The 25,123-nt window shown below is 38.4% G+C and overlaps 1 protein-coding gene and 1 long non-coding RNA gene across 3 annotated transcripts in view; one reads left to right on the forward strand and one right to left on the reverse strand.

Annotated features, from left to right (window-relative positions):
• LOC139142491 (low-density lipoprotein receptor-related protein 6-like) overlaps positions 1-25,123 on the reverse strand; it is a 216,571-nt gene that overhangs the window by 2,632 nt on the left and 188,816 nt on the right. For both annotated transcript variants that reach the window (XM_070712437.1, XM_070712445.1), the window contains 3 exons: positions 13,765-13,971; positions 13,071-13,193; positions 291-413 (listed from right to left, as the gene is read on the reverse strand). In XM_070712437.1, coding sequence (XP_070568538.1) covers positions 291-413; positions 13,071-13,193; positions 13,765-13,971 — 453 coding nt within the window. The remainder of the gene's footprint in view (positions 1-290; positions 414-13,070; positions 13,194-13,764; positions 13,972-25,123) is intronic.
• On the forward strand, positions 16,098-24,987 carry LOC139142537 (uncharacterized). Its single transcript, XR_011554415.1, has 3 exons — positions 16,098-16,190; positions 22,859-22,932; positions 24,211-24,987. It is a non-coding gene; the product is annotated as an uncharacterized lncRNA (long non-coding RNA).

The following is a 25,123-nucleotide window of genomic DNA, read 5'->3' on the forward strand; positions in this document are numbered from 1 at the left end:
GCAAACAAAGAATTTTATTTGAAGCGCCTTATTTTGGCAACAAATATATAATAACAATGATGATATATGATCTGCTGCTAGGTTTCTTTTAATTTTGAGGGTTTTAAATTTTCTTCAGTGCAAGAAACTTGAACTCGACACTCTCCAGTGTATTGCATTGAATCAACTTGAATGCAATGAACCCCCCTCAAGTGGTAGATCAGAAAAGAATTGTAAAAGTTTGAGAGTCTGAATGTGTCATTGAGGTGCAATCTACATTAATCCTTTCATTAAATATGAAGAGAACTTACAGCAATCCCGTTCATCACTATAATCTTCACACTCTGGATATCCGTCACATCGCCATGGGAGCGGAATGCAATCAATGCTTCCAGATTTGCAAGTAAACTGATTGGGAGAGCAGGTTCGTGGTTCTAGAAAGGTAATGTCACATTTGCAATTAGAATACATTTGTTACGATCCTCACAGCAGAAAGACTAAACTTACAAAGGATAGGTTGTTGAAAAAATAATATCGAAATATGATGAAATTTTTCCTAAGAATTTGAATAAAACAAATTTCATCATCATTTCCATAAAACTAAATGTGATTATCCCTGGGAATTTCTAAGCCAAATTTGAATACTGCAGGATAAACTTTTGCAGAGAAAAATCAGTTGAGCAAAAATCAAGGTAAAAATTCTTAAAATTATGCAAATTTGTAAAGATTTTACCGAAATTCAATATGACTATCTAAAGCAGCTTCATAGTGAATTTCAAAGCTGTAGGATTTTTATACCTAAATAATCTTGAAAACTCAGAAATAAACTGGTCTTGTTTGAGTTCTCCTTGAAGGAAGAGCAGTCACAATTTATGACAAAACAACTCATTGGTTATTTATGATCTGTATTGACAACCACAGTTACTTGTACTCTGTAGACGTCCACCATAATGGTGAAAGGGTTAAAGGTACATTGCAATGCCCAGTCTTAAGCTTGTTGAAACAACCTGCACACGTATAGCAGGGGTTTCATTAAGTTTTGAAGTAGGGGGCCAGAATGATACAGTTGGCGGCTTGCAGCTGCCATGACCACAAAGCGGTCCGTCGTTGGGGGAGGGTCCGGAAAACCTTATGAGTCAAAATTCACTTTTTACAGCACACAGTCACTTGAATTTCTAGTATTTTCAGGAGAATTGTCAGCAGTGTTCCAGGGCAATTTGTGTACATATCATAAAAGCCATTAGGCCTAAATATGATAATTCATAATTAAAATGATAAAATGTGGTAATGACTGGGGTTGACGATATTGTCAACAAAGAAAACTAAAGTCTTAGAATCTAAGAACCTCTATGCTTTTAGGAGGTAAACCATAGTAATGCACTATTATTAATGATATAAATGTGATATTGCAGATGATAGTGTTACATCTAGACAGGGGATGGGATTCCCCTTCTGTTGTAATGTTGGTACCCTAATTAATTTGTCAAGGGGGGACCAGCCCCCCCCCCCCCCCCATCAAATGGTCACAGTCACAACGTAGAGATACAAGTAGAACACATGAACTGGTGAAATCCCCCCCCAAAAAAAAATTTCAGGTAAAGGGTGAAAATCCCCTTTGTTGATGCCATCCTGGATGAAACACTAATATTTTAAGCACAGTAAACGAGAAACGTTTCATGAATGTACTATGTTATGCTGAAAATTAAGATCCCTGATGTTATGTATGGAATCGGTAGATGAAGAACTTTTATACCACAAAGGAGGTAAAAAGGATAATTTATTTATCAAGAATGATAAAAAATGACAATCATTACCATATTTTGCAAATAGAAACAGAGACCCTCAAGGTTATTTGACATGGCTATGCAAAGTATGAACCTTGATAGGATATGAAAATTTGTACGTTCAGAAGCTCACATTTGGATTTAACCTGACAATCGTTTTTGAAGTGAATTTAGAGGTCTTATCGTAATTCATAAACCACTCTGGGCGAATTCTTATGGCGTGGATAGACCAAAAAGCAGTACATACCGTACCTCCAGCTGGTTACATACTTTCATATTACTAAAATTTGAACTGTAATCGAGAGTTTTTTTGTGAGAAAAAATCAGGCCATTGCCTTCGAAAACAGTTTAAATCCACGTAATTATCCTTGTTTCTCGGTGCACTTCAAAACCGAAAATCGTACAGCGAAATTTTATCTTGCGATCGCTTCTCTCTTCATTTGTTCATCGACCATTTTGAATTGAGCTTATGACGGCCAACAGGTGTAGTACGAACGTTTTCATCGGCAAACATAAAGGTCACCACATACGAATCAGCAATTCAGGTAGCCAATGGAATTGTCCGTTGCAACTCCGATTTTTATTGAGGCAGTATACGCAATACCGTGCTACATTACGTAGTACACGGCGATCATAGCAGTCGCTCATCTTCTAAACTTGTTTCACTTAAAAGCCGTTAAATAGTTTGATTACACAGTTTGTGATGCTTGTCCGTATCACTTCAGAAGGTAAAAAATATTTGAGAGATAAAAGAGTTAAAATTTTCCAAAAACGTAGCCGGCAAAATCGTGAGAGTAACTGGTCAATTCCGCCAGCTGCCGGCTCTTGATGAAACCAGTGACGTATAGGCAAAAAGGGAATTTTAAAGGGAAACCTAAGTCCAGCGACATTGACAGTTTATCCCTTCCAAAATCACCCTTGAATAAAATGCAGCTCAAATTTGCAACATAATTGCACGCGCCGACGACTACGGAGCGACGAAAAGAGACATTGAAGTAGACGACATTTATGGAAATGAGCTCGGAATCCCATGGGCGCGAAAGGGCTCATGGGAGGAGCGTGCATGACGTCATCGGCGATACACGAACGTGTGTGACAGCCTACCAAAGCATTGGAGTCTATGACTGCAGGAGTGCAGTTCTGCACGTTACGACTCTTTAATGCTCAATAGCATAAAAAATAGTTAACTGTTGTTCAGTTGAGTGCAAAAATCACTCAGGGAAGAACAAACGGAGTCAGCTTTTACCGTCTTCCCACAGAACAGCTTTTTCGAAGACAGTGGCTAAAGAAAGTCGGGCGAGTTTAAAAATCTGTAAAAGATACAACGTTATGTTCTAATTCTTTCAGGATGATTGTTTTATAAGGGATTTCGGGATTCTGATACCGATACAAGACGATACTACACAATGCGGTTCGTATCTTGACATGCTGAGTCAGCCTACTATCGCCGGTTTTAACCAGATAAATATTAATATTGGCGATTTCGGGACTCTAAAATCCGAAGACGAAACTACACAAAGCGTCTCTTATCTTGACATCCAGGGTCTGCCAAATCTCCGATATATAACCAATAAATATAGGCAATTACGGGACTATACCTTGTATTATTGATATTACAAGATATTGGAATGACTTTTTGCCTACTGTGTCTCGGCACGCCGGCTGTGAGAAATCGCCGATATTATATTTACCCGATAAATATCAATTGCGCCGGAACTCCTGGGCTAATATCGATACCAGACGATCCTAGATTTACTTGCACTGTGTGGTGTTGGCATGCCAGGTCTACGAAATCACGGATATTTATCCGATAAATATCGGCGACTTAGGACTTTAACTCTGATACTAGACGATACTTTGTCAAATCGTGGGTAAATATCCGATGTATATCAGAGATTTCACCACCTAACAGATCTGACCACCCGAATACCTCTGTCCGACTCTTAGTTCAAAAATAGCATCCATGGCCGGAAGTCAAGAATACTGTATGTTTTACATTATTAGATTTATTAATGCACGAAATACATTTTTGTACATGTAAAGCATTTTTTTTCATTAAATGTCCACACGGGACTTCGTCGAGAGGGCCGATCGGATATCATCGGGACTCGGAAGCCTTGCACAAATTACATTCTTTACGTGTAAACATTTTTACTTGGCGATCGGGACTTGAACAGAGGACATATCGGAAATCATCGGGAGTTTGGGCTGGTCTTGTATGAAACACATTCCTTACAACAAGCTTTAAGACGATACTATTTTTTTAAATAGCGGGCAAATATTCATTATATCGGCGATTTCATCACTTTGTAGATCTGAGTAAGTCCGACTTCCTAAGTTCGACACCAGCTTCGAAAAACAGACGACACTATAATAGATTTGTCAAATCACGAATAAATCACGAATATTTTCTGATACATATCGGAGATTTCGCAACCTTAAAGATCTGGCCAAGCTCGACTTACACGGTAACACATACAATCAGTCAATCATTCCGTATCATTCACGAACCAAAAATTAATTTTAAGCGACTGATACAGAAAACTCTGTTTTAGAAACGTAGCGTTGGAGGATCGCAGGGTAAACTCTGTTTTAGAAACGTAGCGTTGAAGGATCACAGGGTCACTCAGTCTCTCCAATCCAGTTCGGGGTCTGTACAAGCACAGTGACTCCCTCCGCTGAATCATACACAAAACGCAAGCAACCAAGATATGAACGATGTTTTGAGATGCTTTCTAATTATTACATATCTTGGACAGGTTCAAATTAGTATGGTTTGATTTCAGTCAGGGAAAAGTAATACTCGATGTCAGAAATATCGCTGTCCGAACTCTATATAGTCGTCTTACGAACGCGCTGAACTGTTCACAGTACTCCTCCAGCTGCAAGCACACGGCGTCTGTATCGCCGATGACGTCACCCACGCTTCTCCCATGAGCCCTTTCGCGCCCATGGTATTCCGGGCTCATTTCCATAAATGTCGTCTACTTGAACTTCTCTTTTCGTCGCGCCGTAGTCGTCAGCGCGTGCAATTATGTTGCAAATTTGAGCTGCATTTTACTCAAGGGTGATTTTGGAAGGGATAACTGTCAAAGTCGCTGGACTTAGGTTTCCCTTTAGTCAGGACAAAAATTATTTCATTGGCAATTTATTCACTATTATTGGGTCTGTTTTGATGTCTTTTTTGTGCATATGTAATCTATGTTGACAAACTAATGTCTGAGTATTTCTTATCTTAATTAATATACAAATATAAATCATGAAAAATTGTCAAAATATACAACTCAGTGTCCTTTAAAATATCTTAAGCTTTTACCAACAAATGAGGAAAAACAGACTTTCATGAGCAAAGCATCGGTTCATAAACACTTATAGCCTGGTGCAGACTTATTCCAAAAATCTAGCAACATATTTATATAACGATTGCAGTTTCAGAGGAGAACAAAAGACAGAAACACCTCATAATCTTCTTAACACCATAGTTAATCCCAATCCTGGGCCTTTTCGAGCCAGAGGCTTTAACATGATGGCTTTCAACAGTCAAATTACCGACTGAAGTTTTTGATTTAATGCTGGTCTCTCTTTGATATTAGTGATTGACAAAAGTGTATGTACAACAGTTCTTGACATCTGTTTATGCACAGAAAGTACAAAAGACATTCACAGATCATTCAAAATATTGTATTTACACTTTGAAATATTCCGTTTTTTCACCTTAGCCTGGGGGGGGGGGTATAACCCCGTTTTTTTAAAGTTGTAAGGGGAGGGTCAGCCTGGCGTTTTTCAAGAGGAGGGGTAAGTAATTTTTTGAAGTCTGCAAAATATAATCACCCCAAGGCCAAAGAAACTGACAAGTGTCTAAACATGTAACTTTTTTGAGGTCAATCTTCTCACTATTGATTAAGGTTGAATGCGCCTTCTGGAAAGAGTTGGACTCTCAAATCTTTCAATTCTTTTCTGATCTACCACTGGTGCAAGGAAAGACACTAGGGTTGCCCGATTGCCTGGGGCAAGTGAAAGTTGCGTTCGGGCAAGTGAATCTCCGATGCCACTTGCCGGACGGGACAAGAGAAAAAAAAATTATAGAAATAAAATTCACGAGAGCGATTTTCTGGTGAGGGAACACGGACTTAAACAATAAAAAATTATCATAGTCAGTGTTGGCGCTAGGAATTTTTTCATTGTAGCCACAGTCTGTTAGTGTGGCTAAAATGATCAAAATTGTTTAAGCCACAAGCAATTTTTATTAGCCACACCCAACATCAATTTCACATACAAATTGCACAAACCCTATTTTCAATAACGTTTGTACTTTATTATCCAAATGTTGGGCCAGGGCCGGGCCAGGGCTGTTGTACATACACTTTAATTCCTTGACAGATAAACTTCTGGGCACATTTTCTGCCAATTTTATAGCTGCAGATAATAATGACCAGGAGCACAGTAAGACTCCAGGTCCTTTGTGAAAGTTGTCTGTCCTTCAATTAAAAAAATATTTATTAAACAAAAATTGGTCTTAACTCTGTTCAGATCTATATTTCATGAATGCTGGTGAATAAATTGACCCCTCTCTTTATAGACAGGGACAAAAAAACTTCTTTATTTTTAACATTTATTATGACACAAACAACAAATAGAGTTCTTGGAACAAAACTTGCACAACATGTTATGAAAAAATCATCAAAGTCTAATCATTGGCCATAATTGTTCCTCTTTTTTATTTTTTACCGTTATCTGGTTATCTGGGTAAAATTACAGTGATTGCCTGACTATGCAAAGCATTGTCCATAAAGTATCATAGAAAACTATAAATTGGTATTAAAAAATTGCTTAGGTTTTGAAAATTAATTAAATTCGCAAACTCAGTGAAAAAGAGCAGTTCGTCAATACGACAAATCTATGATCAACCGACTCATCCGTAGTCTCACATTTTATACTTCCATGCACAGACAAAAACCTTGCTGAAATTTGTTCGACCATGGTCTAGACCGTGGTTCGTCTGTCTTTGTTCTCTTCTCGGTGGTTTCCTTATTTCCTTTTTTTTCGTAAGCTATTATAAACCTAGTTTCTTTCCCAGCTGAGAACAATCAATAAACTATTTGTAGTTGGCAATCGTACATAGCTGCTTGCAAGCCGTAGCGCATCGTACCGTGCATTCGTAACACATTTGCATTGTTAGGGTGTCTCGAAACAACCCAGACTGTACACGGACCAGAGTGTACAAACTGGGGATCTTGAAACTTTTTCACGCATGCTCATTTAAGCTCTGGGCAAAGTCCAATGCCATCATTTTAGTCTGTCATCGGTTGACGTACGACAAAGCAACGAATTATTTTTTTCAAAGTCTAGATATTTAAATGACTGAATATTTCGATAGGCTGACCGATCTGAGGGTTATTTTGATACGTTAAAAGTGACAGAACCGGCGTGATTAACGATGGTGCACGCTGTTTGGATAGCTGCTTATAGTGCTATGCTGGCTGGCCTGAACTCAAATTACCCTTCATGCTTGCATCCTGACGCGACGTACGTGGTCAAATGTTTCGTACGATGCTTGCAGCGTTTGTGCTGGAAAATTTGGATTGCGGAAAATAACGTAAACTTATTTGTAAAAACGACTAGTTGTTAGAATAGTAGGCTACATAAATAATCCAGTACATATTTTGGATCGATCACAATGAACACCTGCATGTCGAAATTCTTGGTCCTTCGGGAAAACTGTCGGTCTGGGATCGCAGGACTGACGTGACTTTCGAAGGCATCAAGGGTCAACACGGCACCCGATCACGAGCTTTCGCCACGCGTGGCGAAGGCGTAGCAATTTTTTTTGCCACATCGGACATTTATTTGCAATTTGCGACTGTGGCGAACGTTAGCGCGAACCCTGAGTATGTCATTGTGAACATTTCCATAAGATTTTTCAGAAAAAAGGCATGAAGGGTTAACGAAAAGAATCATATAATCACTTTCAATAAAGTGCAGTTCAAACAATACCATCGCGTACGCTGATGTTGCATTTGAAAAAGCTGTTCAGCTGGTGGAGTGTACGTTCACCAAAGTTCATTGCATCGGCTGTGAGGTTACATTACGGTGTCTCACAATATGTCAGTCGATATGGTAAAATCAAACACAGGGGTTTTGTGCTTTGTATAAACGTTTATAAAAATGTAAAAATAAAGTCCAGTGGTGAAAAATCACCACAAAAAATGGAACTTTTACTAAAAAACATACTCATGAATGTTAACTCGTTGACAGTGAGTGGGCATCGTGGCAAGACCGCATGCAATATGAAGTCATGAGCAAGCTTTGGTGTCAACGGGTCCAGTCAGGTATGTGAGAGGTCTGAAATTGGCAGTCTGCGCCCCTAAACTGCGCTAGCGCATTTCAATTTGCGCTATCAATCTGCGCTCCTATTCTGCGCTATCGATCTGCGCTCCCATTCTGCGCTATCGATCTGCGCCCCCATTCTGGGCTATCTATGGAATGTTGTAAGTTTAGTTTTGTAGCAGCGACATTTACGAAACCATGGAGGTAGGATCTCTTCCTACCTCCGTGACGAAACTAACGCGATATACCGTGGCACTTTGCCACAGATTGATAAAGCTGCCAGCCAGATCGTAGGACATATCAGTGTCGAAATATATTAATTGTATTTTACTTGTAACTTTATAGCTGTCGGTTGCCTCCCACCATCATGCCATTGCCAACTCTTTGCAACACTATTTTTCATAGAAAACTTTTCAGTATTTTCGTAATGTATTTTTAAAAACTTCAACGTATGTCAGGATTGTCAGGACGACTGGTTATGAGTAACGTAGGATCGAATTTATTTCCGGTACAATCACGACATACATACATTCTGTGGACAGTGGATCCGACACAAAAGATATGTGAAGTAGTAAAAATTATAATAATATAATAATAATATTTTTTTTTATTGCTTGCTTGTAAATATAGGATTTACATCACATTTGTGGCAATAAAAGTGTGATACAAAAATAAGTTAAAATTTTCTTCTATAAAGATAAAGTAGATAAATTAGATGATTTTCTTTCTCGTATAAGGAGGTCGGGAAGTGATCAAGTAGTTTAACCCTTTCACCACCATGGTTTGTCCCAAATCCATTGTTTTCTATGGTAAAGTTGGACCTGTATACAGGGAACTGGGGGTGAAAGGGTTAAAGCTCAAAGTCAAGTTCTGACTAAAATTATGTAAGTAGCCGCATGGTTAGACGTTGCTGCTAGTCTACGGCGACTATTTCCCAGAGTCCAAAAACGCACAGCAGAGTGAGTGGCAGGGCTGGTGACGCAACCCTGCAACATGGAATGGCACAAGTGGATACAAAATTGTTTACGTTAGCATCACGATTTTCAACTTCTTTTTTGACGATTTCTTTGTCGACACTGAGAATTTCTGTTCATGTTCACAGAAACGTTTGAACCAGACAGATCATACATGTTCGCGACTTCTGTGATGATTGACAAGTCTACGTCCATGACGTCAAGCCTGCCGACGCGGTGGGTGACTTGTCGATGACGTAAGACTGACAAGGTGTGAAGTAGGGTATACCGGTATACATACTCGGTTTCAAATCTTCAAAAGTATCGCTTGAAGTTGATCTTTTTGTGAAAGGAATCTTCTCAAATTGTGTTCATTTTAATGTTTCGACATTTGAATATTCTTTGAATTCTACTCTACACATGATATGTTGATAAACTAGTACACTGTTGTTTGTGTCGGAATGAGTAAGTGAATTGAGCAGTTTTTACATCGTCTTTGCTTTCCCGACATTTTCAAAAACAAGCCATGTAAGGGAGAGAATAAAGCTTACAACCAGAACATCAAGGAAATCAAATACAAGGGATTCCAGTGTTACATCATGTTTGTTTCTTGGAAGGTTATGACACATAGATGCACGTCCATGCAGCAGCAATTTTATGAGAGCGGCAACCGTTCATTATTTAATTGTGCAAACTTGTACACACAGTTCAAATTTTGTGAGTAATAAAACTTCCCTACGCATCTATCAGTACATTTTACGTGAACTTATTTTTGTTAGAAAGTAAAATCGTGAAAAAATGCAAACAAATCGCAGTTCACAAGGCTTTAGGAGAGGTTACATATGCAATTTTCGACATTCAAAATCAAAAGACGGCCAACGCACTTCGATCAAAGCTCATGCAGTACAAGAGCAGCACGATCTCGTCCCGTATAACAAGATACTGGCAAACATTGATATTTTTCACCTTATTTGCGTTAACATACATGTAAACGAACTTCAAACGAAATTGCAATCATATCATTGTCGCTACACTGCACGGCGCGGTGACCATGCAGAAGTCGGACATTTCAACTCTCGGGGGACCGGATTTACAATAGGGATAAACTATTAGTTTTACCGCCGTAGAGGCACCTGTCTCATTTACAATTTATATCAATCAGCTATCTCTATAGGTCACTTTATTAAATAAAGATCCATCATGTGGTAATTTCCTGAAATCTGGTAACACTTGTGTAACAAGCCATCGAATATGTTCCCAGCGAAACTGATAGTGATTTTGTAGCTCATTCTTTACTATTTTTCATAGTTTTTGGTAGCCGCTAACAGACACTTCGTGTTCGTGTCGGCTACATGGACGATCTGCCCAGCGATAGCCTAAATTTGAGTGAACAACTGTTTTCAAAGTTTTTGGCAAGTGGGGCACAAGACGTCGGAATGGAAGATCACTGTGACGTTTTCAGCAATATAGTTATTAGAAACATTAGAAACATAGTGGTAGTGCCAGTGGCCACCCCAGGCAGCCACAACTCTGTAATCTCGCCACTTGCTAGCATTTTTGGTGGTGGTCACGGCACTCTGTGGAATATAGACTTTTGACTAGTACTAGTAGTAATAAAGTTACCCCTACTTGACCTAAACACCATGGTGCATGCATGTATTTATTTCTATACCGGAGACAGCAATTTAAAACCGCAACCACATCTTTGCTAAACCTGGTTTAAATCCAATTTTCGAACGTTTAACTAGTAGATTAACTGTATACTGTTGTCTCAACAGTTACAATCTGGTTACCAGAGTTCACAGTCAAGATGAAGATGTCGAAACTTGTGTAAAAAAGTCTATCCGATCGAGACCTGTGTGCTGTCGTCGCGCGATCGCGTTGGACATTCACTTGTTCTTGACTCACGTTGTCTACTTCCTGTCTTGCGCGGCAATTTATGCATGTTCTTTGTGAAAAATGATTGTCAAGTTCATGTCAGAGCCGACATCTGTGCAAACGGGACGTCGGTTGTAGTTTTCCTACCTCAAGATGAAACGAACACATCTAACTCTTGACAACATAAAATGTTTGTTGTATTTTCTTATAATTAATAGCTTTTGCACCGCGCTGCAAACCTGTCGCCCTTTGTTACGACGGGAGAGATTGACTCGTGTTATTTTTTCAAACTTTATTTATATGTGTTCTTGTACCGATTTTAGCTGATAGTTTGCCATTTTAGTAATATTTCAGGAATTTCCCGGTATGATGTGACCTAACACTTGTCCCAAAAGAAAGTCCTGGCAGTTTTCGTTTTGTTTTGGATAAAATGTAGGACCGGATTATCTAGCAACAAAAATTGTGGCATGTTGGTCGAGATCAAGCGTCGCAAGCGTCTTGTAAGCGTCTGGAAGTACATTTTTAGGTCACTTGAACTGGTTTACTTCCTTCCTTCCGGTATATAGGGCCACCCCCCCCCCCTCCGCGCTCCGATCTATATCCGTCAGCCAAGCGTATGTGCAGGATCTACCGATGTACGGTCGACTTTTTGTTGAAATAAGTTAAATTTAGTTCGAACTTATTTTAAATTCTCAGTCAGAACAGTAAGCTCATTCTAAAAGGCTTGGCTAGTAAAACATTTGAACGAGATCGTGCGCAACGTCATTACCGAATAGATGACCGAATATGTTGAATACTCGTGTCATCTTCCTTCAGTACGGGGACAGTTCATGAAGCCGTATCGGTGTGAATAATGCATATTGCAATGGAAAGTTTTCGTATTTTCATCGACCGGTCATCCTTTAACGGCTAAGTTTTATGCACATATTTGCACTTCAACGATTTCCTATTTTCTCTGGTTTTCTTTAAATTCTACCCATTTACAGGATATACCGTAGTCTTTTACTGCTTTACAAAACATTCTTTTACTGAAAAATTGGACAAGTAAATTTACATTTTAACCATTATTTTGATTTCACGCCATACTACAAAGAAAACAAAGCATATGTGTCCCAGTTGAAAACATTCAGCACTATGCATTACATTGGGCTACTCTGTTGTTTCCGTGAATATTCAAATGCATATATGCAAGATGTACACTGTTTTTGTTATACCGGGTATTTGCATGGGGTGCCATTTTACATTTGGGCACACATTTATTATTTTTCTTGTTAAAAATTGCACATGCAGTCTCACTGGGCAGTTAACAATATTTGCATTCCAATCCCCCACAGAGCACATTCCCAAAAACTTGTTTTAGTTCAGAAGTAAAATCACATAAAGAATGATAAATGATACAGCTAGTGGGGCTTTAATAATTAATTTATAAATGAGCCATCCAGCACTCTTGGAAGTGTGAGGAGAACCCTATGAGATTAGAAGTGTGAGGAGAACCCTATGAGAATGTCTGACATTTCCTCATGATAACATGATAATTTTCAAAATAAAGTGCATGAAATGAAAAACCAATGTTTTATCTTTTTTCAAACACGTTAATTATACTGGGCAACTGGTTTTCCAATTCGGGCAAGTGAACCGAACCCCCCACTTGCCCGAAGGGCAAATGGATAAAAAAATAAGTGTCTTTCCCTGTTGTGACAATTCATTTTAAAGCCTTTGGTGTGAAAACCTTTCATCATCTTATTTTTTCAAAAATCAAAATTTGTTTTACTCTTAGAGTGAACAAGGGGATGGTGGCCATTCTGAATTTCAAATATTGGTAAATCTTGGTTAATTTGTTTCTCTAGAACCACAATTTGCATGGTGAGGTGACCCCGATTTTAATTCTTGATTTTCAAAGAGGACGGTTGAAAGATTCCTTAGAAAAATTTGAGCAAAAGTTTAAGTCTTTCACTTTCAAGGCGCATATTACCTTAAACATTATATCTGAAAACATCTGCCTGATACAAGAGAGCATAACCTTGATATCTGATGTTTCACATGGGTGACTTCTGTAACAGATGTTTAATCAATCTACTTGATCAATGCTTTGCAACAAGTCCATGGATCAAACCATACAAAGCTGAATTAGAGAAGAAATTCTTCTTACCACCACATGTCATCCTGTTATCCAGTAGCAATAAATTTACAGGACATGAACATCTTGCAGTGCCTTCTCTGATGTAACAAATGTGTGAACAACCTCCATTGTTGATGTAACATGGATGAGTTTCTGGAGAAAAAAACATCTACATGTAAATCATTTGAGTGTATTTACATGCGTCTCTCAAAACTAAAATACACTGAGCTTTGTCACTATAAGGGAAAAGTGAAGCAACTTTGTAATTTAAAATATTTCACTGTTTAATTACCGCATTCTAAAAACAACAGTCCTCAGGGAGTTATTAAATCAAATTGTATCTATACATACCGGTAGATGTTACCATCATGTGCATACCATACTGACAGAGCAATTGTCAACATTTAAATTAATACTACCATAACTTCACCTTCATGTAAACCTTACTGTAATAATCTCAAATAAAAGTGAACTGGGAAAAGACAAACATTTAAGGGAACCCGTAACACTTTTATCAAATGTCAAGGATCAGAAACAAACACTTCTAGTCTTTGGCCATTTTCATAGCTTCTTTGATGTGGTCAAATGTTTTATTCTGGCAGATGAAAAGAAATGCAGTGAGCTTCAAAATGGACAACCTGTGTGTCTAGTTTCCTTTTGGTTCATATGGGGGCAACCTGCATAAATTTTAAACCAACTGAAATTAGACCTTTAGCAGACTTACCGATTAAACCAAGGTCATTTTCAACTGCGTGTATATCACTGATTTGTTCAATATATCCCAATATTTTTTCTCGGTTTTGACTGGTCAGTTTATTAATTCTCTCTATCATCATCTGCTGTTTATCAATCCAGTATAAGTGAGATCCATAGACTGTTAAACCTAAGGGTTGCATCAATGATGAGTCTACCATAACCATTCTGTTTACACCTGCAATGCAAATATGAGAGAACCTAATGTTAGATTATTTGTTAGCGTATGCATGTTATAGTGTAAGTAAAGAAGTTACAGAAAACTTGTGAATTTAGTTAGTGATATATGCTATTCTGAAATAATAGCCTTGAAAATTTACACATGAAAATTTTAGTCATCAAAAACAAGTCATCCCTTGGAACCTTCTTATTACAGGCGAAAGGTATGTGACCAGTTATGGAGAATTGCTTGACAACAAATATTGAAATACTTTCTTTAACATGTAGCTGATAACAAACAGTCAACCAGTATACACCATAGAAATAACAGGCGATGCGCTGACCATTAACGTTTATTTATGGGCAAGGGCAAGCGGAAAGCCAAAAATTAACGGGCAAGGCTTGCTGCCTGAGCCCATTAATTTTGGCTTTCCTCATCGCCTGTTATTTCCATTATATTATCAATGAACCAAGAAAACCGTCAAAATTTGCAAAATTTTCCAAAGTAAATTAACAACAACTGGGCCCCAGAACTTTAAGCAATATGTAACGCGCGCTGTTAAAATTTGGCATATCCACCCTTACCGAAATGACAAAGTGAAAACTTGTTTCTAGCATGCCAGATTCATACACAGTGCATGATAGTTGGAAATCAATATGCACAAAAGGTGTTTACAAATAGCTACTGAAGTGTTTATGCCCAGGGACACTTCTGTTGGTGCTGTGTATACATATACCATACATGTTATTTTTTTTGCATTCATGTTTGAAGCAGGTAAGTCTGAGAGCGGATTTCAGGTCATGCACTGTTTACATGAGATAAATATGTTTAATATATGCATATTGCTGACTTAGTTTTTTTCTGAAGGGCAGTTTTATAAAATAAATCACATCTTATCTGTAGTAACCTGCATACCAAATATCATAGCTATCAGACTCGTAATTTTTGAGAAACCCTTTTTCGACGAAAAAATTGTAAAAAATTCCCCAAATTACAAAATTGTAGATTTCGTCATCGTTTGAAAGACTCATCACATTTTCATTATCCCCATGAACCCGCATACCAAATATCAAAGCTATAAGGCAAGTAGTTTTGGCGAAAACAATAGTTTGACCAAAGTTTGACCAAAATTAAATCACATAAAATTGATAATTTTGAGTGGTAACAAAAAATGTCATCTTTGTTTGTAAACATTCATTGTTTAAATTTACGACACATATTCACGAGCACTGGACCAATAAGATCTTCATGTAGATTTGGTTTTTGTTTTTAACATCGAGTGACTTGAAAGCAATCAGAGTCGAAAAAACCATGTGGTTAATTGTCAGCCCTATGACACAAACACATTGAGTTTCAGTAGTGGAACAAAATATTCAGTCGTCGAAAGAGCCACGGTCACTCTACGTTATAGCATGGAGGTAGAAAGAGGGGGCTTACTTCCGGGTTTACAAGAATGCCTCGCTGCAAAACTAAAGTTTGCTTAAATTCTATTCCCTTAACGAAGAATTAGTTTCTGGTAGTCTTTAAAAGCATCTTGAGTAACTTTCACGAAATATTCAAGGATGGACGCACGAAATACGTTAGATTTGTACTTACTCTATGCATAGTACAGCTCTGTGCGATTGAATGAGTCTATCAAGGCCAGGGTACACAGCTGACTCCGTGTCAAAGGTTAGTCATGTGATGTCAGAGGTCATTAAACGAACGCCTTAAAAACGCTTGTTTTTGTTCTAAACAAAGAATAGTAACCGTAATTGTCGTATAAATTTTGTGCACAGAAATTTCAATTAGTTGCCGAAAAATTCCAGCGAATCGAATCTTCTGATCGCAAGTGAGACGGGGTCGACGCTTGACTTCCGTTATGAACCAGAACGAGGCTTGATCAGTTTGAACGTCGGTTTGAACTGGTTCATATTCCACGTTAGCTGTCTCCGTTGCTGTGAAATCGCTGTCATTTTTACACAAGAAATCATGACTTTGGTGTTTTATGAGAACGATTCAGACGTCAGAAAATGAGTTGAGTCTGTAAAATACCATTGTAGCGGATTCCTCTGCATGTCCACGAAGACTGGGCGATTCGAATCTCGAGACGACGTACGTACGTCACTGTACAGTCTAGTCTACAGATGTGTGCCACCGGTCTGGCCACCGGTGGTTGACACGAATTCAAATTTTGCGATGTAATGGTAGCAGAATGGTGACAAAAACCACCCTTGATGCCATCTACATTACTCAAGGTAAGTGTAGCTGTAGCCCTGCGTACAGGTCTGTGTGTTCCTGGCGTTTTACGGCCTCCACCACAGCCCTGCAATGGTCTATTGAGATAACTGGGGTCTTGCAAGTTGCAGCGCTAGCGAGATTCAAACACAACAGAACCAACAAGAACTCGACAACCAAATAAGAAAAGACATCCTTGCGGTAAAACAGTACATGGCTACAAAAACGCATAAGAACAATACTGAGTTTAGCCAACCTTCAAGTTGCAAAGCCATTGACGACTCTAATGAGCTGAACATTATCACCTCATCCTCGCAGTCATCTACAAGTACTATGATCTCAAATAATCACAACCAGTTATCTACTTTCTGCAGATTGAATAGAAGCGAAGAAATTAATCCAGAAACAACTAGCAAAGAAAATACTGACACTGCAAGCACCATCACTCAATGCCCTGTATGTTCGGATATTGTTCAAGAAAACAGTATAGAGTGCTCACAATGCAGCGCCTGGTTACACTTTTCCTGTGAAAAGCTAACAATGGAAGAAATCAACCGTCATACCATAAACCCAGGCTTAGATTATACTTGTAACTCTTGTAAAATCCTAACAACCTCGGCAGACGTCATACCTCCAAAAGCAGTTATTGAAATGGTTCATATCAGCAACACTCATACCACTCCTTCTCCAGATATTGCCCCGACTCATTCTCAAGGTAAATCCATCACAACTATTTCTACAGTGCAAAGTCATACATCAAGACCAAGTCCAAGTAACCCCAACATTCAGAAATCTGATTTCCCGCCTGACCATATACAACATAAAAACACTAGACAGGACTCCAACGACGATGCACAACACAAACTCTCTGATGCTTCAAATCGCTCTTCCAACACTTCCAAGGACATTGAGCCCAGACCCTTAAATCATACTTCCTCAAGAACAGTTAACGCCAAGACCTCTAAACGGAGCAAGATTGACAAAGCCACCTGTACTCCAGATACGGATCAACAGAGTTGAAAATGAAAGAGCTGGATAAAAGAGAAAAAGAGATCAAGAAACGTGAATTAGAACTTGAAAGATCTAAACACCAACTTGCAGCTGCACAGGCTCTGGTGACGAAATTAGAGTCTAAAATTAAAGACCTTGAAACAAGAATAGATTACTACGTATTCAAGTGGCAGCAGCCCCAAGTCACAGTACCAATTCATCCTGTGATTGTCATTCAACACAAGCCTTTGCCGCTCCTTCCATGACAGATTTATCTATTCGTATCTCTAAGCTTGAACTGGATCAACAACTACACAATATAGTGAAACGTATTGACGCCTTAGAAAGACAAAGACCACCACATACCTTCAATCTAAGCGAGCCTGATCTAAATCAACCTGCTGCGACCCCGGAAACTTCAGATTACAATCTTAGTACGGTGACAACACAGAACAGCAACACTCCTCAACTTATACCAGTTAACTCTAGAAACTCACAAGTAACCAATAAACACCACGGTCCAAACTCTATGCATAGTCAATCATATGCAACCATTTATACTTTTGATGACAGAACATCTTCAATTCCCTCAAGGTCTGACTTACCCTCTACAACAAAACAACAAATAATACAAGAGACACCTTCAACTAGCAACCTTGATATGCAAGAGGACAGTAATCACGTTCTAAACTATCCACAGTCCATGAGGACAGATCATCAAAGTAAAGTAAAAGTCTCACCACAGAAATTACATGAGCCCAAGCTTTCTGGCATGAGCCCAAGCCATTCTGTAAGTAATGCCGCTTCAATACGTAACCCTCGATCCACACCGCAGCTTCAGGTACCAGTTAATTTGGCCTGCCCACAGATTACGCCTTTACACCCAGCGAGTCATTTTTTACGGATCAGCCACCCACATTACAGATGGATACCAAAGATACCAACCACATACCCAGTCAAAGACCCTTACGTATTTACTCATTCAATGTTAAAACATCAAATCCAATTATCTATACACCAAGAAGTTGCTGAAGACAACTGATATTATATGCATCCAAGAACATTGGCTGTTTGAATTCGATTCCAAGATGCTAGGTCAACTTAACCAAGATTTTCATTACTACTCCAAATCAATCGACACTCTTAATCCTATTACACCATACCAACGTCAAGAGGCTACAGTGGAGTTGCCATACTTTTCCGAAACAACTTGCAATCCAGTATCGCTCTGCTCCCAGATGGAAATATAAGTACTATTGCCATCGAAATAAACAATGGTGCTAGATTAACTTGCCTGGTTTGCTGTTACCTACCTGCGAGGAATTCAAGACACACAGAGGACGACTTTGAAGAACATCTAGATCAATTAGCAGAAATAATCCAGAAATACAAAGACTCGCATACAGTTATTCTAGCTGGAGACTTTAACGCATCACTACTAGCTCGTGACAACAACTCCAGGGATAAAAAATTTGGTAAATTCATCTTGGATCTGAATCTACACTCTTTAACTCCTGCAGACAATTACACCTTTCTTCACGTAAATGGAAGAGATAGAGCACAATTGGATTATTTCCTTCTGCATGACAACAGTTTACTGTCTGGATTCACCTGCAAAGTGATCAATTTTGAACTGGATAATATGTCTGACCATACTCCCATCAGTTTACATATCCTTTCCAACCAACCTTGTTCGAAGACACGCATTGACAACAAAAAGGCTACCTTGGTTGACAAACGGCCACAGTGGTGGAAAATTAAAGAGTCATACTATTCTAAGATTCAAGACGCTCTTCGACCTTGTAACACCATCACAAACTCGCTTGATATCCAACTTGAACTTGATTACCTTATCAACACTCTACATAATGCAGCTGGTTCCCTGTCTAACCATCCAAGTAAAAACAATCACCTAAAGAATTCTATTCATTGTCGGACGCCGTACTCTCCACAACTAGCGCAAGCAATTAGAGAAAATAAGATGGCTTACTTCAACTGGAAAGCATCTGATAGACCCACAAATAAAGATCACCCTAGTAATATTCAACGCACAAAAAGCAAACACCATCTGAGATGTCTTCAACGACAATTATTAGCCCAGAATCGTGATCAATTATATAATCGTATCATGTCAGCACATAAGGATGATCATATTCTTTTCCATAAGCTCATCAATCGTCAACGCTCCACAAGTGCTGTTTTGGCTAATGAATTAAAACTTGATGGTATTGTTTACAAAGGACAGGAAACCATACATGCCTGGGAAAGCCACTTTCAACAACTAGCTGAACCACTAGACAACGACAACTTCGATCCGAAGGAGCTTCAGAACACGGAACTTAACAGGCTGCTGATCGAAAATATTTGTAGCAATGATGAAAATTTCACTGATTTTTCCTTAGCCGAAGTTAAAAAAGCAATTTCCTCCCTCAACAACAACAAATCTCCTGATATCTCAAGTCTCTCTGCTGAGCACCTCAAGTATGGTGGGGATAAGGTTATCAACTTTCTTCACGTCCTCTTAAACGCCATAAAGAATCATGGATGCATTCCTGAAAGCCTAAAAGGCGGTATTTTAACTCCAATTCTCAAGAAAGGCAAAGACCCTTCAAGACCAGAAAACTATAGAGGTATCACCAATCTGTCCATTATTAACAAAGTGTTTGAAAAACTTGTATTGGTCCGTCTACAAAATATAGTTTCTCATAAACAACATCCAATGCAAAGAGGGTTCACGGCGAAGTGTTCTTCCATGATGGCAGCCATGATCATCTCAGAAGCAAACCTGGCTGCAGATAACAACAAATCTTCTCTCCATCAAGTCTTTCTAGATGCACACAAAGCATTTGACGTGGTCTGGCACAACAAACTTTTAGTAGAACTGTTTCACCAAGGGATCAAAGGTCAACTCTGGAACCTCATCGCTGATATGTATTCAAAGCAATTTTCCCGTGTCAAATGGAATGGTCTCATGTCACAAGACATCATACTCAAACAAGGCACAAGACAAGGCAGTACCCTCTCCGCCGAACTTTTCAAAATCTTTACTCATAATACCTTACAGACACTCGAAAATTCTCAGCTGGGTTTACACATTGGACATGTCTATATTGGCAGCCCAACATGCGCAGACGACATCGCTTTACTGTCCGATAGTGATCACAACATAAACGCCATGGTTCAAATCGTCGAAGACAATGTTAATAGTAAAAGACAACTGATCAACGCATCTAAGAGTATCTGTATCTCTAAAAACGCCAAGTCAACAGACTTCTCCACTTCCCAACCAAAGATCAACAATGACGTCATTTCCAGTGGTGACACTATCTCACACTTAGGCATCATACGAAGAAAAGACGGAAAATTCGATATCTCAGAAAACATTCAAATAGCTAGAAGAACATTGTACCAATTGTTTGGCGCTGGACTCCACGGACGTAACGGCTTAAACCCAATTATCTCTTCTCATATTTGGAAAACTTATGTTATCCCAAGACTCCTATTTGGTCTAGAAATCATTGACATAATGAAGGACATAACTACTATTGAGAGTTTTCAAGTTAAAACACTAATTAAAAACAACTTCAACACCTCCCTAATAGATGCAACAATTCTCTTGTTCTGCTTTTACTAGGTGCACAGACTCTAGAAGCCCTTCGTGACAAAACTATCATTACCCTGTTTATTACATTTGCCGTCTTAAAAACTCTACAGAACACAACCTTGCTCTTCGTCAATATAGTATGAGCAACTTCAAGAGTAAATCCTGGTTTAATACGGTCGAAGATATCCTTCAAAATATGATCTTCCAAATTTTTATCAGCTTCTTCAGAACCTCCATCGAAGAACCAGTGGAAAACCATGCTAAGGATTCATATCGATACATATTGGCATTCAAAACTTAAGAACGATGTTGCATCGAAGCAGTCAACCAGATTCGTTAATCTCCAAGCCTGTTCTTTAAATAAGCCACATCATGTTTGGTCTTCAACTAACACTAACGTTCGCGACGTTGAAAGAGCCTGCATTAAAGCAAGATTTCTTACTGGAACTTACACCTTACAAGCTAACAAAGCTAAATTTAACCAAAACCAAGTCGATCCAACCTGCAAACTTTGTGGAGATGGAGCAGAAGATAGACTGCATTTAGTGTGCCATTGTACTCATATGAACCACTTGAGAGACAAATACTTTCCACTTTTATGGGATATCCTTGCTGCTAACAATTACCCGACCCTCATTGGCTCCCTTAAATCATCCAACAAAGATTTGCTCCTATTCATACTGGACGCTTCTCATTTCATTTCACCAAACCACATGGAAGTCATTTGCAAAGTTGAAGATATTTCCAGGCGCTACTTATTTGCATGTCACGTCCTACGCATGCGCACTTTGAGCAATACTGATAACCTTTATTTTACCTCACCAGAGGGTGCTCCTACATAACAGGAGGGATTTGTATCAACCAACCAACCAACCAATGGCGATCCCCGTGGGTAAACAACTTGTCGAGTACGGTATGTTTCAGAAAACGAGCGGTTTTGGATGTTAGGAGAAGTTAATCGCATCTTTCCTTGGGTCGGTAAGGAGGTTAAGGTAGGCAGGGAAAGGATTTTGCCCCGATAGAGCAGAATTTCGTCCAAAAAGACCGGTTTTCGTTGCAGTCCGGATCCGGACCGCAGAGTTATCTCCATTGACCGTTGCAAGGCTTTGGTGCGGTGGAGGCCGTATAACGCCGAGAACACACAGACCTGTACGCAGGGCTAGTGTAGCTAAATCATTTGTATATCTGTATTGTTATAAAATGCATTGGCAAAATTCAATTCAGTCAGACAGCCAAGCCAAAAATAGCCGAATTGTGGTTAATTTTTTATGGTTGTAATTTGGGGGCAATTTTTAGGGTTTTTGGTCAAAAAATCATTTTGTTTTGAAAATTTATATGCATGATCCTTGGGTTGACCTCTGTCAGATTTATTAAAATTGTGGTGAAATTTATTTATCTGTACTTTTTTGCAATTTTCTCGTATATTTTTGCTCTGCTGTCAAGGACTCAGAGCTTATCAAATAGGCTACTTTCTCGGTTGTCGTCTGTCCATCTGTCGTCCGTCAACAATTGCCTTCTCCTCTGAAACCGTAAAGCCGATTGCTTTGAAATTCGATAATTATTCACTTGGGGTGACTTCACTGCTCATGTAGGCACAAGTCAAATTCCAAAGCTGGCTATCACCACAGTAGAGGGGCTGTGCTATCACCATGTGTCGATCAAAGGCTGATGATAGGGGCAGAGTAGTTTTTGAAAGATGAGATATGACAGAGTGTTTCCCGAGAATTCATTATCTTAACAGAAAATCAGGCTACAAAACTGTAAATGGCCGATCATGCATTTACTTTTTTCCGTAAATTTTCATATTTGTTCTTAATTTATGAACGTTATGAGGGACAGCGAGAGCACAGATACATGATAGGTTTTTTTTTGTAAACTAAATAGAGCAAGCAAATTATTTCAGTATACTAATGTATAACTGGACAGAATTCATTTATCAACGTAAATAGTTATTACACTTGTGAAGGACATGTTTTCAAACAATGCACTGTACTTTTAAGGATTCTGTGGGGAGCAGAATATAAACATCAAATGGCATTATTACTAATCATAATGTGTTTATAATATTGTATTTCACCTTTTTTTTCTCAACAGAGTTTTGTTTCACAAAAGAAAACAACTACGAGCTGGATATCAAAGACTTACCCATAACCTCGAAACATTAAATGGTAAGTAAAATTCAACCTTAAGATTCCTAAATGAATAGTACTCTCAGTGAGTCTCTGCAATTTGAGCTTGGCTTAAAGAGGAAGTTTGCCAAGGGTGATATTTACATATGTTCTAGCTTTAAGGTCAATTATCCTTTATAACTGGCACCGTTTTTTACAAATAATATAAAATCTGTGGCAGAAGTTGCATTACAGGGCTTCATCACGGGAAAAGCTGCCAAGATTGGTGCTTTCATCAGGTCATATGGCAGGGACCATCTTCCAATGGGTATGGCATTGTCATTCACGTTTACACTAGGCTTTATGTATTTGCATAACTATTGTGTATGTTATGCAAATACTCACAGCCTAGCATGAATGTGAGAGAGTGGACAATGCCATACCAATCAAAATATGTAACTTGCCATATCATGTGATGAAAGCGCCAAGCTTGGTCTATTTTTACCATCATTCAAAATAAATTTAGTTGATGAAGCCCAAAAATGCAACTTCTGCCACTATTTTTAATCCATTTTTGTAAAAATTATCAAGTTTTAAATGGCAAAAATGGCAATTCTTGAATAAGTGACCAAAAACAAATGTTAAAAATCTTCTTTGGTGAACCCCCCCCTTTAATACAAAGACCTACCTTTTTCCTATGCTGCATTCCAATTTGACTTGAGAATGTTCATGTAAGTATGCAATGAAGTGTACTCAAACCAAATGAGTGGACATTACGTAGTAGACTCTGTACAATTTTAATTGAATTATACCAATAAACATTTACTTCACTTGAACCTTTGCAAATCATACATAATTGACTGATGAAGTTTTAATTAAATAATAACATACTTGGATAAAATGTTTTGGCATATGTACATTAAGATAAAGTACAGATCAATTTTTGTGGCAACGTTTCTGTCTTATTCCGTACATGAATAATTTTAAAAATTCATTGACTTAATAAAGAGGGAATCAACATTTTTTCCTGCGGGATAAATCATCTGAAAAAATATATTTTGTTTTATGCCATTGATTCCACTGTCTATGGATATACTAGTTTGAAGCTATTTGCAATATGAACAGATTGATACTTGTACAACAAATCACATCGGGTCATTCGCAAATTGAGGGTACATTATTTTCTGACTACATGCGAATTTCATTCTTCAATGGTTGATGGCTGTGGAAAGAGTCAAAATTGTCAGCTTTTAGCAAGGATTCTAACACACTTGCTCTTAACATTACATATTTTTGTTATAAGCTTTATATCTAACTTGATTTTTTTTATTTTTTCAGCATATGCAAAGGACAGCCTCAAGAAAACAGGTCAAGCAATAACTAAAACTGTAACAGACAATCACAGCTCTTTAAAAAGAGCTCATGGCCATGACAATATCAAGTTCTGGACTTTATGGACACTTGAACATTTTTTCAACTTAACAGTTTAATGTTTTGGCTTTAAAAATCTGGTGGATTAAATTTTATTCCTACCAAATGTTTTAGCTCTTGCATTATTTTTGTCTGCGCAGCAGAGTGTGTTGAAGTGGTAAGGTGATGGCAGTTTCTCAGCAGCACTGATAAAAAAGTTTCAAGTTGTTGGGGTGACTATAATTCAGAGTGCAGAAGGTAGGTTGATTTTATAAAGCACAGCAGTAGGAAATCTACTAGCAGAGAGGCAGCTAATTGCCAGGCAGAGTGGCAGCTAACCTGTTAATCTTTCCAGAAGAGATAGAGAAAATCTAATTCTGGGCTCTCCGGGAAAGATATTCCACGAGCTCTTGTACCCTTGAGAGGGACCTTCATGGAAGAGGATAGATTCTTGATTGCCAACATGTCAGAGGGGTGTTATGTCCATGTGACAAACATGTTTCATTGAGCAGCACAGATTTCGGGTGCAGCTGCCTGGATTTCAAGCCATACATGTTTCCAACATGTATTGTCCATGTTGTCAATACATAACGAAAAGTTAAAATCAATATGGTCAGACACATATTTAGAAACCTGTAGGTAACATGCATATGACACATGTTTGTTACCAGTAGGAAACGCAATGTAAATGGGTATCATTTCGGTAAGGGCAGAGATGTTTTCAGAAAAAGTATCTCAACTTGGCCCACAAGTGCTCAATTTTATTTTGTGATTGATTATGATTTATGTTTCAGCTGTAAAGTTACGATACTTTGAGTTGTTAATCTTATTATTCATATTC

Source organism: Ptychodera flava, chromosome 1 (assembly GCF_041260155.1).
Source record: "Ptychodera flava strain L36383 chromosome 1, AS_Pfla_20210202, whole genome shotgun sequence".
NCBI classification, from domain to species: domain Eukaryota; kingdom Metazoa; phylum Hemichordata; class Enteropneusta; family Ptychoderidae; genus Ptychodera; species Ptychodera flava.